We start from the raw sequence: 14,056 nt of genomic DNA on the forward strand, positions 1-14,056 counted from the left end.
ACACCCAGGGCAGAATGTCTGTGAAGTACAATGTCGGCTGGAGACGAGTTATCCGAAATTTCAGCCCTTCGTGAGTGTCTCTCTCGCTTGGTCCCGCTCGGCATGAACGCCTCGCTAATCAACATGCGATGCATGGATGTTCAGCTGGTTTGCCGCGACGATGGGCACAGGAATTGTCGCAGTACTCATGAATTCGGTGCCTTTTCAAACTCCGGTTCTCTACTATTTGTCGATCGTGTTCTTTCTGCTCAATGTGGTGATATTCTCACTGGCATTGATCACCTCCATCCTTCGATACACTCTCTATCCGGAAATCTGGCGAGTGATGATCCAAGACCCGACCAACTCGCTCTTCTTGGCAACCATCCCCATGGGGTTTGCGACACTCATCGAGATGTGGGTCTTCATATGTGTTCCGCGATGGGGGCCGTGGGCCACGTCTGTGGCGTGGGCGCTATGGATGGCGGACGTTGTTGCGGCGGCTTCAGTCACTCTTTCTCTATCATTCATCTTGTCAGTCCGAGTTCAGAAAATGGTACTTGCAAAAACCCTTGCTGATTAGACTCAGAATCTCCCAACGGTACATCACATCGCTTGACCGCATTACTGCCCTCCAACTTCTACCCATCGCGGCCACCATTGTTGCGGCTGGAGTCGGCGCTAAGGTCGCTCATATCTTGCCAAATGAGCAACATGCGATGGGCACTTTGCTCGTCTCTTTTGTTCTTTGGGGTATGGGCACTCCGTTAGCAATCGCGGTGTTGGTCATCTACTACCAGCGACTGGCTGTTCACAAACTTCCTCCGCGAGAGGCCATCGTGAGCTGCTTCCTCCCTTTGGGGCCTCTGGGGTTTGGTGGCTTCGGGTAAGGCGTTTACCTGCCTCCATTCACTTTCGCTCTCTGACATCTCACAGCATCATTTATATTGGTAAGGTGGCCCGGGAGCTTTTACAAGACTCTGTTGTCCTAGACCCCATTGCAGGCTCCATGGCGTACGTCTTGGGTATTTTCATCTCCCTGCTCATGTGGAGTTTCGGGTTGATCTGGCTTGTTTTTGCATTGGCGACAGTGCTCTACAGCTCTCCTTTCCCGTTTAACATGGGATGGTGGGGATTCACGTTTCCACTGGGTGTTTATGCAGCCAACACGATGGAACTGGGAGTAGAACTAGACTTGATGTTTTTCAAGGTCTTCGGAACTGTAAGTTGGGCTCTATACCCCCGTGTTTTTCCAAGCTAATTTGAAGCCATTGGAAGATCTTAAGCACTGCAGTGTTGTTGCTATGGGCTCTCGTTGCGTCCCGCACAGCAGTGGGTGCCTGGCGCGGCAGTCTGTTTTTTGCCCCCTGTCTTCAGAACTTGAACCTGAAAGAAGATGATGGGCAAGTTGATGGCGCTCAACACCGAGCATGAGATTGGGGATTGACGATGGCGCATTTATACCGTGGGGTCCGATAGGTTTGAATCCTGGTCAGCTTTCAAAATCATCCTATCAGTCACGATTTGAACGACAGATCGCGATCAAGGAGGACAATTCGAAAGAAAGTTTCAAAGATTTTCCGAAGCAGAAGAAGGCGAAACATATATTGTGGATCTATTCTCTGGTCTTGGGCTCCAAAATTTTGAACTATCACTGCACTCTCCCATTCACACCCTATCACTTTGATTGGGACCAGGCACAATGCAGGGTCATCACAAGGGCCGCCCGCAAGCCCCGCAAGTATCTCCAGCATACACATATTGAGGACTTGCAAATGCCCCAGCCGCAGTTTCAGGGCAATTGCTACCGATTGGCAGCATCTCCGATGATTGGCTGTGGTTGAGATAATCCTTGTCAGTACGAGCGCCAAGCACCCGTCTGACTGCAGGTCACATGTGGTGTCGTGGTCGTATTTGGTGAACCCAAGCGAGGCTATCTCTTGATATCGCGCCTGGGTTGAGAAATCCTTCTAACTTCTCTTTCCACTTTATTGGCATTCTTTGGGTTTCCTAGATCTGCTCGTCGAGTATGGTACGTTGACCTTGGCCTTTAACTCAATCTGCGCTGCAGGAATCTCACATTGCGTGCAGGATTCGGCAGAGCACGAGTATCCATTCCTCCAGGAGGTCTATAGTCCTCGGGAAGCTCATAAGATAGAGTACGCAAGAACTCCCCGCTATGCCAGGAACCCTCTTGACAGTTGACGTGCGCACTAATAGCTTTGTGTTCGTTCACGGTCTGAATCCGCGAGGTCGAAATGACCACCCATTCGAGACATGGACCCATTCCAATGGGAAATTCTGGCCAAGGGACTTTTTAGCGGAGGACATCCCGTATTCGCGAGTTTTTGTGTATGGGTACAACTCGAACATCACAAACCCGCAAACCATGTCCACAGCAAGCATCAAAGACCATGCGAACACCCTTTTGAACTTGCTTGACATGGAGCGCAGCCCGCAGTTTGTAAATTTCACTCTCCGGAGGTGAAATCAGGCAGCTTGCTAATTCAATGACCCAGCAATCTCTGCCGCCAAAAATCATCTTCATCGGGCACAGTCTCGGAGGCTTGGTTATCAAACAGGTCAGTCTACATGCGGCTATGTATCTCGTGGTTTGAACTGATTCGATCCCACTCCTCGCTGAACTAGGCTCTCCTCAATGCAAAGGAAGATCCCAAGTACAATTCTATCCGCACATCGACCTCCGGTCTGGTTTTCTTTGGAACCCCTCACCGAGGAGCAAAAGCTGTCGAACTGGGTAAAATCGCCGTGCGCGTTGCTCGATTTGTCTCCAAGGGTCATGCCAGCAACGACCTACTGGACTGCTTGGAACACAACTCGCTCTTCACCCGACAGATGTCAGATCGCTTTCGTCATCAGCTCGAAGACTACCGCGTTGTCAGCTTTATCGAAGGCAAGGAGGTCTTTTTGGGGGCGCTGGTCCAGCTTCTATCAGCCATGTATGATCCCCATTGTTAAGAAGGATCGCATAGACGACGCGGTAATTCCATCAATACTAATTTCAGTAGTTGGTGGTCGACGAAGAATCGGCTGTCCTTGGTCTGTCTGGTCTTCGTGAGACACAGCTGAAGCTCGATGCCGATCATTCGCAAATGTGCAAAGTCGGCGTCCGAGGCCCGATGTACCGTCTTATCAAGGGAAATATCAAGCAGCTGGTCGACCAGGCCCTTTTGTCCGAACAAGGCTTCATTCCACAACCATCCCCTCAGCCGACGACGGGATACAATCCACCCCCACTGCCCCCTCGTATGCACTCCAACAGCAGTGCACCATACTCTCCTCCAGGACAACCGCCTCAAATCACTCAGAGGGTGGTTGGTGCAATGTTTTCCCCTTTGGATAACGACCCACGATCCATTCGAGCAGCCGAGTTGAAAGATCGCGGGAAGTGGGATGAGGCCCGGAATGTCGAATATGAAATTTTCCAGGAGCATCTCCGGACGCTGGGTCCCGATCATGCCAGCACTCTTGCGGTGGGATATAATTTGGCCGAAATCGAGCTCGAGTCGAGCTTCCTGGAGAAGGCCAGTGAATGGTGCCAATGGGTTACGGATAACTCTCGCCGTGTGTTTGGGAACAGCCACGCCCTTCCCATGCGATCAGAGAGTCTCATGGCCGAGATTATCGGTCAAAAGGGCAAATACCAGGAGTCGGAGTCGATCTGTGCTAACTTGTTGGCCCGCCAGCAAATCAATATTGGTGAAGAACATTTAGATACGTTGGAGACTCGACGCCGGCTCGGTATGGCATACAACGCCCTCAATCGCCGAGAAAGTGCGATCATGACCGCCGAAAAGCTCACGGATACTCTGAAACGCCTATTGGGTTAGAACCATGTCCGTGTCTTCTGGGCTCTGCTGGATACGCTTGACTACGTAATCTATAATCACGGGGAGGAAACTGCAGCACTGGTCAAAGTGTTTGACCCCGCAGTCCAGCAAGCATTTGATATTTTGCCCCAGGTGTACGAGGAGCTCCGAGCTGGTCTCGGTGACAAACATCCTCTCACGATTCGCGCCCTGTCATTGCATGGTGGAGGGTTGACGCGTGCGCATCGAACTATGGATGCATCCGAAACTCTCCGCCGCGCTCTGGCAATTTCGGAGGATGCGCTTGGCCCGGATCACCCTCTGACCATGGATATCGTTGGAAGTATCGGCGTGATGTATACACTTCAAGGAGCTTTGCACTTCACTGGGGCCAATCCACCATCTGAAGCTATCCCCTGGATGGTTCGGTACCTGAAATGGGTCGAACAGCGAAGGGGCCTCGATAATCCAGAAACACAGACCTCCCTTGAGATGCTTGGAAACCTTCATTTTGCTGCCCAGGAATATGAGCTGGCTCAGAAATATTTCGAACGTGCTTTGGCAGCATGCCGCGGCACACAGGCCGCGGCAATGCAGCAACGCGTATCGAATCGGCTTCAATTGTGCCGGGCCAATACTATGCTTACCAATCGCGGTGCCATAGGATCAGGGCTAGGGGGATTCCTTTCCCAGTTGCAACGTTTTAACTAAGGCGAATACTTGGAATGCATGTTTATGTTACTGATATACGTGGAGTACTTGCTAGCTGAAACTCGCATAATTACTATTCTTGAAGAGAATTCGCGGCACTGCGCCTTACGATACGATGACAATTTATTCATTCAAGCCTGGCAGAGATCCAAAATACCCGACGGGGGAGCCAGATAGGTTTCCACCCCCTAGATCATGTGTGCAGCCGAACTTCCCCAATTGGTTCAGGGCTTATCATTCAATTTATAACTGCCAATACGATGGTAGGAGTGCCTTAGCATCCCATTTTATTTCCTGTATCATAGACCAGTAGGAGGGCTATTATAGTGGAGCTGTTGATGCTTGGAATTTCAATGCTAGCAGACAATAATTGAAGTGAAACTCTGTAATAACGAGGGTATACCACTTGCTTCGAGCTGTTGTAAAATACGCACTGGACATGATAAGAGTCAGAAATCAATAATAAAAGGCATACCACCTTTCAGGACCACTTGACCCATTGTGAATTCAATTCACGGCATCAGAGAAAAGATGGACCATTTGCCAGCCGGATTGCTCTATGAAAAAGCAGTAGATGATTCTCGAAAGCGCCTGGAGAATGGTCGGACCGGATGACTATTTCTGAGAAGAATCTTGGGCAATGGACGACGCAGGACTTGGAAGCCGAAATCCTTCTGAGCAAGTACGGAATTGACGATATTAGGGGGAAACCATTCTTATTGAAGATGCGGTCTCAGGGAGAGACAGCAGAAGACCCTTTGGAAGGCATGAATCTCGAAGCCAGTTTGCAGAGGGGATCCAGCCCGGAGGGAAAACAAAGCTAATAAATGCCGGCGATCGATCTGGGGCAAAGCAAGGAACTTGGGGGAAATCCAGAGGGATAAAGTTCATTATTTGAAACGTCATCGCGGCAGGCAACGATATGACAGACCCGACCTTCTTAATGTATCATAGGAGAAGCGCATTGGGTGGACCATCCTTCTCAGTGGTCTCCTGCGGCTCGGTGGGCCGAAGACCAAGGTCCTCAAGAGTAAGAGTCGACATCTGGGCAGCCTTCCTGTGCTCATTGAAGACATACAAGAGAAGACCTCTGTACTAGGTATATTGTGTTTCCTAAGGACAAATTACCTCTAACTCGTCGTAGGTATCCCTCTCCAATCTTAGTCTCTCCTGGCCCTGTGTGGACTTCGACCAAACGGTATGTGAATTTCATTGGCGTCTATGGAGTCTCATATATATGTCCATCATGAACCTGCTACTCTAATCCTGAGACAATATATTGAATCTATGGTCTAACTAGACGCAGAAGTTCCCAGCCACTCTGAACGAGCTTTGTTAAAAACTTCGTCCAGATCTTCGTTCCAAATCCAATGCATCCGATCTTCAATCTGGGCCTTCACGATGGGAAGGCCGTCGTCATAGCTGAGCCCAGCCACTTCCTGGATCTTCATTTCATACAGATCTCCCGCTTGCCTAGATGTGGCTTGCACTTTCTCCGAGCGCGCAAACCGAATAGAATGATATAACTGCAGGCACTCTTGGAGGCTCCGAGAACCGGGTAAATTGAGCAGATGAAAGTACTCTTGCAGGGCACGACCGATAATGTAACCGTCCTCTAGAGCCTGACCAGCTCCAGCTCCTAGAAGTGAACATTTAGCGAAATCGGAAATACGACTGGATCACATGACTCTCCAAGAAATACCTTGATGAGGACACATTGCATGAGCTGCATCGCCTAGCAGGACAACCTTGCCTTTCGAGAAGATCCATTCTGGCGACGGCTGTCTATCAAACAGAATCCACTTCAGGGGATTAGTGTTCATATTCTCGATCACTGCTTGTACAACAGGGGCAAACTCTTTGAATTCTTGCTCGACTTCAGACTTATCACCTGCCAATGTCCAACTCTCCTTTACATCCCCGAGTTTCTCCCATGGCGTTGAGACAAACCCAACGACGTTCAATATCTTGTTTCTGCTGATTGGAAATGTAAGGAAGTGTTTTCCGGGCGCAATAAACATTGCCGAAAATGTATCAATTGTCCATTGATCTCGGATCTTCGATATGTCACAGAGCCCACGGTAAACGACCATCCCGCCATATTGTGGCGAGTCTCGCTATAATCAGGATTAACACTGGTATATTACCGCTCACATATGTACCTAAGACATACCACATAATGCGAACGAACGGCCGAATGGATACCGTCGGCTCCAATGACAAGATGAGGGGAAACTGTCGTACCATCTGCAAATGTCACCAACATCATGTCCTCTCGGTCCTGTAACAAAATTAATTGAATATTCCGGAAAGATGTGGCAAGAGACAAAGGTACCTCAATCCTTTGACATCGCTTATTTGTGTGCATGGTCGCTGCCCCTTGGTTCTGGATAGCCTGGACAAGTATCTCCAAGAATTCTGCCCGGTGCATCGGCAACTGGGTTCTGTTTCCCTGCGTAGGGCCCTTGACGGTGAGCACCTCTGACCCAGTATCATATCGGCGAAATGTAAGCCAGACGCCGTTCCGATCACCAGCAATCTTCAGCGCTTCATCCATCAGTCCGAGCTTCTCAATAAGCTTGGCAGCGTTTGGGCCGATCCCCACCCCTGCCCCGATCTCTCTATATTCAGTTGCTTGTTCATAGATGTCGATTTGTACATCTTTTGATTCACAATGGCTGTGGATGGATAGAGCGGTAAAAAGTCCACCAATACCTCCACCTATTATGGCGATACGAAACATCTTTGGCAGGCGGGTGACGAACGAAGGCGGCTCAGAATCGAAGGGGTGAAATCTCAAATCTCAGCAGCAGCTAAGCAAATTATATACCGAACCAAAAAGTTGGTTTCAATCCGCGTCGTGAACCAAGCGGAATTAGATTGAAGGGTGGAGACGCATATGCTAAACTCCCCGGTCGCGGTTGAAGGATATCCCGTGTTCTCTCGGCAATAAAGGCTAAATGGAAGATTGCCGAACGCCCCCACACCAAGTATCGCTCTGAATGGATTAGTCAAAATAAAACGACGTGTTCTGCTGTCTGTGTCTGAGACTTTGCATTTCATATAAACCTGCCTGTTTAAACGACAACATGGATCGGGTAAACTATTAAATACCTATACAGGTCCCGTTATCATGGGACTCAGTTTGTGCAACTGGTTGACCACAAGTTTATATATACATTCTTCCCTACAGCACATCCAATAATGAATCGTCTTGGAATGTCTATAATAACTCGGGTAAGCCAGAATCAAGAAATTGGAATTGAGATTCCAAATGGCCGGTAATACCTTGCGCAAATCCAAATAATGCCTGTAACTTCCGGGCACCATCAAACTCAGTGTTCATGGTTGCTGGCAATGCCATTACATCCGCCACCGAAGCACTGTCATCTGGTACAGAAGTAGTAGATGTTGACTGCTGGGCCCTCACAGTCTGGTGCATATACACAAGCATCTTCTGGAGGAAAGAATATGCCCAGTGCGCAACGGAGTGATTACTAGACATGGATTGTGTCATCCGAAGTGCTTTATCGACTTTTGACGAGCAAAGGTTGCTCATCGCCGTTTTCGAAGACAGCCACATGGGACACAAGGACTATTACGGCGTTAAACAGTCGTGGTCAACTTTTCAAGCGCAGCGAGGCGTGTTTCCAATCCACGCAGGTAACTGGCAAATTTCGCATCTTAGTTCTCATATGCGCCATGACAAGATTGGTTAGAAGCCCGAACTCCTCATTGACCATGGCCATCCTGCTGGAAGAGACGCCGCACTGAGCCAAATCGCACTTTCGGCCATTATAGGCGCACGTCGCGCAGACCGGCCGAACCCCATCACATTTCGTCTTCAGTGGCCGACAACTGAAACACGAGATTTGAACCCGATTGCGGCGTTTCTTGGGGGGCTGCTCTCTCAATTTCTCAGTATCGCGAAAATCCCACAGAGTGCGTCGGGAATAGGCTAAAGTTCTCCACAGCGCATCCCCGCATCTTCAGTTGAAGTGGGGCGAGCCATTTTAGTCATTTCGGAGTTAAGGGAGCTGCTGGGTCTCATTGGCCGGATTCCCGAATCCTCCATGGCTTAACTCCCCGGTTGAGCAGGACACAGTGCGACCGAATAGACGAAGAGAAGAGGATGTGAATTCTTCCCCACATGCTTTAAAAAGGAGGAAGAAAGGAACCCGGGGTAGCTCAGAATGGTTTCGCCAACCCTGAATAAATAGCCATAACCGCGGCACTCAACAGGTCTGTAACGAAGCACCAGCGTTTTATATCAGCATGGACCCTGAGAAGTTGAAGGGCTGTGAGGAGACCATGGCGCCCGAAATACACCTAGAAATTGATGCCGCCAACCCACAATCTGTCCGCTATGATCCTCATGGATATCCAGTGGTTCCGCAGCCAACAGACCATAAAGACGACCCATTGGTATTCAGGACGCTATATTTTCCATCTAATTCAAACACTAAAGCTCAGTAGAACTGGAACCCTACCTTGAAACTCAGTGTCTGCCTTCAAATCAGTTGGCTCGCGCTTTTGGGACCCCTATCCTCCGCCGTTGCCAATCCCGCGTTTGTTCCGATGGGAAATCATTTCGGCTTATCTGTCGTGGAAGCTAGCTATGGTGGATCAGCAACATTCCATTTCTTTTGGGTGACTTACTGACACCGTCTCAACAGAACTGACGATATTTCTTGTTTTCGCCGGAATCGGCCCCTTGATCGTCATTCCTTTCGGCAACGAATACGGTCGACGCCCAATCTACTTGCTGGGAAACCTCGTCGCAGCAATTACAAATGTTGTTGCCGGGTACTGTAGTACTTGGACTGGACTTATGGTCACCCGGGGTTTCAATGGCTTGGGTGCAGGCTCTGTTATGGCGATGGGCGCAGCTACTATCTGTGACATGTACTTCGTCCATCAACGGGGTACTTATATGGGAATATACACCCTGGCCTTGACTAGCGGAGCTCATGTAGGTATATCAAAACAGGTTACTTCAAAAGATACATCTAACAACCGTCTCCAGATTGCTCCCCTGTTGGGTGGTTTCATCGCACAGTCGATCGGTTGGCGTGCTTGCTTCTTTATCCCTGGGTACATACAACTCGGAACATTTGTCATGACCATTTTCTGTCTTCCGGAGACACGGTATTCTGCAACTCATTCCGCTTCGACGACCTACCTGGAGCAATCATACCTCCAAAACCTAATGTTCAAAAAGAGCAAAGTTCCAGCCCGCCGACCGCGTGTGCGAGATTTTACCAGGCCGTTCGAAATGCTGAAAATGGCATCAGTCTTCCTTCCAGCTGTCCTTTACATGGCTTGCTTTGGGTACGGCACTGTTCTTTTCGCTCTCACGGGCGCTAAGCTATTTACCGAGCTATATGGGTTCTCTACTGCCCAAACAGGGTTGATGCTCAGCATACCCCTTTTGATCGGAGGAGTAACTGGTGAACTCAACGCTGGATGGGTAACGGATTGGCTATCCAATCGACATGCGCAGAGAAATAATGGAGATCGGCTCCCAGAAGCCAGACTAACTGCTATATTCGGGGCCATACTTCTTCCAGTTGGCGTGATCATCGAAGGGGTATGCCTGTCACACAGTAAAACTGCCAGTTGGGTTGGCAGCGCATTTGGGATGGGAATTGCCAATATGGGACTTCAGATTGCCACGACGACCATTTATACTTATGCCACGGACGTGAGTTCCGTGCATCCTGCGTACATCCTGAGGACGAGAAAATAAATTTGCTGACAGTGCGTTCTACTAGTGCTACAAACCTCAGACTGCAGAAATCTCAACGATTCTTAACGTTTTTAGACAGATATTCTCTTGTCTAATATCTTTCTACGCGTGAGTATACCTCCGAGCTGGGTTCGAATTGATGTTGACTATTATATTGCAGTATACCGTTGGCAGAGAAGATTGGAATCGAATATGCCTGGTTAACATTTGCAATGATTGTGGTCGCGCTACTTATTCCAGTCATTATGCTAAGATTCTACGGACAGAAATTGAGAGCCCTGCCGTCTCAATCTGCTTCAAATATCAAATCTCGTCTCTGAGACAGGACGTTCAATCAATCTATTGTTTTTGCCAAGGGGTTCCTCTCAATAACGAAAAATTATACCAAAGATTTCCAGATTTGTCCTTCCAAGAGGCCCAGGGCCCATTATGGGCTATAAAAATCGGCCTAAAGCTTAACACACGAAGGTCGGGCTGGGTGAGGCCTGGGCCGACGTGGGCTCTGATAAAGCCTAAATAGAACATGGGACAGGGTATGTAGGTATTTTCACGTTCTCATTCTTAAAATGTCAAAAATTAGAGAAGCAGAGCGTGTACTGTACAGCACGATTCCATGAGGAGATTGACTCTCCTGTAAACTAACAAGCGAGCTGACTATCTTAAGTACAAGAATGCAGGTTGACATAAAAAAGTAAACAAAGAATGATTGGACAACATAATTGTTGACCAGCGGTATAAACGGCGGCGATCCATCTGTCTCGGCAGCCTTCTTGGCCAAGGTCATTCCTTGGCTTAATTTTCAGGATGCTGTGAGTCGTTATGCCTATTTTATGTGCGCCGATGGCTTCCTGTTAAATGGCCGAAGCCTCAACGCTGCCGGTCGCGCTTACACAGCTTCCTAAATGGAGCAAAAACGCGACATCATTTGAAACAGCTCAGGCTAAGGCCTCAATTTCCTATGCTTCATTATGGCTTTAGTTCACACCCTTGAAGGGTTCATTTATCTTAATCTTGATGTTTCTTGATGTTTTCTTAGGCAAAATGAGTGGTACGTAGGCTTGAGAGGTCTCGGAGAGGTAGAGAATGGAGCAGACTGTGTACGAAACTCTGTATTTCCAATGGCAAGTTTTCAGATTGAAACGCGTTTACAGCCTTCACGTTGCTATTCCGAAATCCCCATACGTACCTTAAATTCTGCAGAATATGACGTAGAAAACGCTTCATTCTCTTTTTGATAAGGTTGGGGCGTTAAGACGTTTGTTTTGCGCCAGATAGCGCCCTTCCCAGGCTAGAGATCCCCTTTTTTCTCTCTGATAAAAATTTATGCAGGTTTTTAATACGGCCAAACTTCACGAGTATTTGCACACCAGAACCTCCATCCCGCTAATACCTGCAAATGAAAAACGGTGATCAGTTGGCCACGGTTTTCTCCACATGGCCTCGGTTTTCCCAACCCGCTCAAAATTGAATTGATGAAGGAAAATTTACCGGTTGCAATACCCAAATGAGATACCTCGACAATGCAACAGTAAGGTCAACAGCAAACTCGAGGTCAGAGTTAAATACACGCTTTCCAAACCGTGATCTTTTCCAAACCGTGTGGTGAATCAGGACTGAATGAAAATCGTGAGGTAAGCCCCGGATAAGAATAAAGAGAAGCTAACCACACACCTATGGAGTGCATGCTATTCCAAGAACTATGGAATACCACTGATGAATTGGAAGACGTGCACGGTGACGGCGAACAGACTAGCTACGGTGGTTAAATGTTGGAAGACCAGGAGGGCGGTGAATCGATTCCGTGACAAATTGGTCATTCGCTAGGCCCGCCTAACTAACGTTACCCATTTCGCTACCTCTTCTTGACAAACTGATCCCTTCTCGTTATGAAGGTTGAAACTCTGTCTCATACGTCTGCAGCGCCGAAACCTGCCACTTTCAAGGGACTTTATGATTCGCAATGCGGCCCTGGGTTTTGCCTCGCTTACTTCCGGTGGCCGCAAATTTTCTATGTTTCTTGCAGCCAATTAACATGCATGAAGACGGCAGGTGAAACCCTCTCCTGCGAGAATCGGGCTTAGGTCGGGAATAGATATGGGTCTTGATAGTAGGGCAATCGTCGTCGTAGATCGCACGGCATCCAGGGTCCTAGGGTCCACTGACATTATGACCGAAGTACTATGCGGCGGATATCTTTGAGTCTTTGGGCGCCGATGTTGTCGATGCGTACTTCCCGCTCGATCATACTCATCAGCCCTGCTGATGCTTCGGTCGTGGCTCAGGCATTCTTCAAGGCCGTGGTCTGTGGAGGCGTTGATCTGGAGAGTCTCGTTCGATGCTCCCCGGAAGGTCAGGGCATAGCTCCATAAATCGCTTGTAAGGTAGCATCGGGCGGCCATTCTTATCTGGGAACATCATTATGGGGATTTCAACTGAAATAACCTTACCATAGTCGTCAAACAAGATGTCTCTGAGCGGCCCTTCTTCTTCTTTAGAAAGGTAGCACGTGTCAGGGATGCCGTCGGGGGCTTGGCCTTCAGCATTAGAGGCATTCGTCACGTCAATACCATTCATAATCTCCAGTGCATGCAGCCCAGAGTCAAAAAGTCTCATCAGTTCGAAAGCGTCAGAGTTTTGGACAACGGCATTTAAATGAGCCCCAAATTGAGTATCCAGGGCGTTCTTCGCCTCGGTCAATCGATTATTGTTTTCGGCATTGTGTAGGAGATCAAGGAGCCTTATCCCAAAAGCTTCAAGGGTGGCGGTGACGAACTCCACAGTGATAATGTCTTGCTCCGAAGATTGAAACGGATATGATAGCTGTTGATGATGGATCTTAGCCAAAGTGTGTTCCGGGCGGGCAATCAGGAAAATGGAGGTTGAGGGTGTTGCTTGGTGTTAGATGAATGAAGCCAGATGTGATGTTAGAGGGTCGATCAAGCTGACAGAGGAACGGAGCAGTAAGGATAATGAGGGATCTTCGTCACGATAATGGACGCAGATTGTGAGGAAGCCCGAGGACAAAGAGTGGGGCTTCGCAAGACCGACCGGCATGGATTAAGCTTCACTCGCTATTGAGTCACAAAGTCAAGGGTGTCGTTGAAGTCGAGTTCGAGGATGGATGGTCTCGACAGAGATTGAAGGAAGTTCCTTGAAGGGAAGGTGTAATGAAGACGCGGTAAGAGTCAGAGCAAAGAGGATTTTGCCTTGGTTTATAGAAGTGAATCAAATTGGAACCTCACACTTGAAAACCTCCAATTTCTCCGAGTGACACGACTAGCTCCGATCTCTGTCGCTCTGGCTTCCCAGAACGATGTTTATCAACTTAGCTTGTTATGTGAATCATACAGCGAATACGCAGATTACATGGTGTGACAATCCAATCACCTAATCATCCATCATCCATTTGTTCCATGACAGCCCATGAGTAACTTTGCTACCGCTGTGGTTCCTGGTATATATAGCGTCAATAACTGTAGATGTCTCTACAAACCACACTAAAAAATTCTGATCAGTAGACTGGTAGAGTTGCTTTCGCCAAGAAAGGATCAAGTCTTGTTATTCGGATAGTTGCCATGGACTAGAGAGGTTCCAGGTTAAGGTCTACGAGTGATTGAACTCTTATCTTGAATACTAGCTTCATCAAAGTGTTGAAGAAATGATCAAAGTGGGGCATTCAATTCATTATCTACCCATGGGTATCAGGTGTCCAAGTCACTAGTGCAGAGGGCATAGAATGACGGTAACATGGTTCATGGAATTATAGACATTCTCTGTTCGACACTGT

General features: G+C 48.4%; 4 protein-coding genes across 4 annotated transcripts; 2 read left to right on the forward strand and 2 right to left on the reverse strand.

Annotated features, from left to right (window-relative positions):
• Positions 1-160: 160 nt before the first annotated feature.
• N7458_001083 (uncharacterized protein) lies at positions 161-4,520 on the forward strand (the record flags this gene model as incomplete). Its single annotated transcript, XM_056904466.1, is given in 11 exon segments — positions 161-513; positions 569-865; positions 916-1,201; positions 1,258-1,386; positions 2,071-2,138; positions 2,200-2,443; positions 2,499-2,561; positions 2,629-2,919; positions 2,936-2,980; positions 3,009-3,825; positions 3,907-4,520. The coding sequence occupies 11 exon segments, from the start codon at positions 161-163 to the stop codon at positions 4,518-4,520; spliced, it is 3,207 nt and encodes a 1,068-aa protein (XP_056768573.1).
• A 1,292-nt stretch (positions 4,521-5,812) lies between these two features.
• N7458_001084 (uncharacterized protein) lies at positions 5,813-7,263 on the reverse strand (the record flags this gene model as incomplete). The annotated part of the gene is made up of 4 exons (XM_056904467.1): positions 5,813-6,159; positions 6,223-6,637; positions 6,694-6,801; positions 6,856-7,263. 4 exons carry the CDS (start codon positions 7,261-7,263, stop codon positions 5,813-5,815), a joined length of 1,278 nt encoding a protein of 425 aa, XP_056768574.1.
• A 1,532-nt stretch (positions 7,264-8,795) lies between these two features.
• On the forward strand, positions 8,796-10,589 carry N7458_001085 (uncharacterized protein; the record flags this gene model as incomplete). The annotated part of the gene is made up of 6 exons (XM_056904468.1): positions 8,796-8,945; positions 8,997-9,141; positions 9,197-9,492; positions 9,547-10,224; positions 10,349-10,377; positions 10,430-10,589. The coding sequence occupies 6 exons, from the start codon at positions 8,796-8,798 to the stop codon at positions 10,587-10,589; spliced, it is 1,458 nt and encodes a 485-aa protein (XP_056768575.1).
• Positions 10,590-12,558: 1,969 nt separating this feature from the next.
• Positions 12,559-12,843, reverse strand: N7458_001086 (uncharacterized protein; the record flags this gene model as incomplete). The annotated part of the gene is made up of 2 exons (XM_056904469.1): positions 12,559-12,674; positions 12,717-12,843. The coding sequence occupies 2 exons, from the start codon at positions 12,841-12,843 to the stop codon at positions 12,559-12,561; spliced, it is 243 nt and encodes an 80-aa protein (XP_056768576.1).
• Positions 12,844-14,056: the final 1,213 nt, after the last annotated feature.

The sequence above is a fragment of the Penicillium daleae genome (assembly GCF_028827525.1).
Source record: "Penicillium daleae strain IBT 16125 chromosome Unknown utg000002l_segment0_segment0, whole genome shotgun sequence".
Lineage (NCBI taxonomy): Eukaryota > Fungi > Ascomycota > Eurotiomycetes > Eurotiales > Aspergillaceae > Penicillium > Penicillium daleae.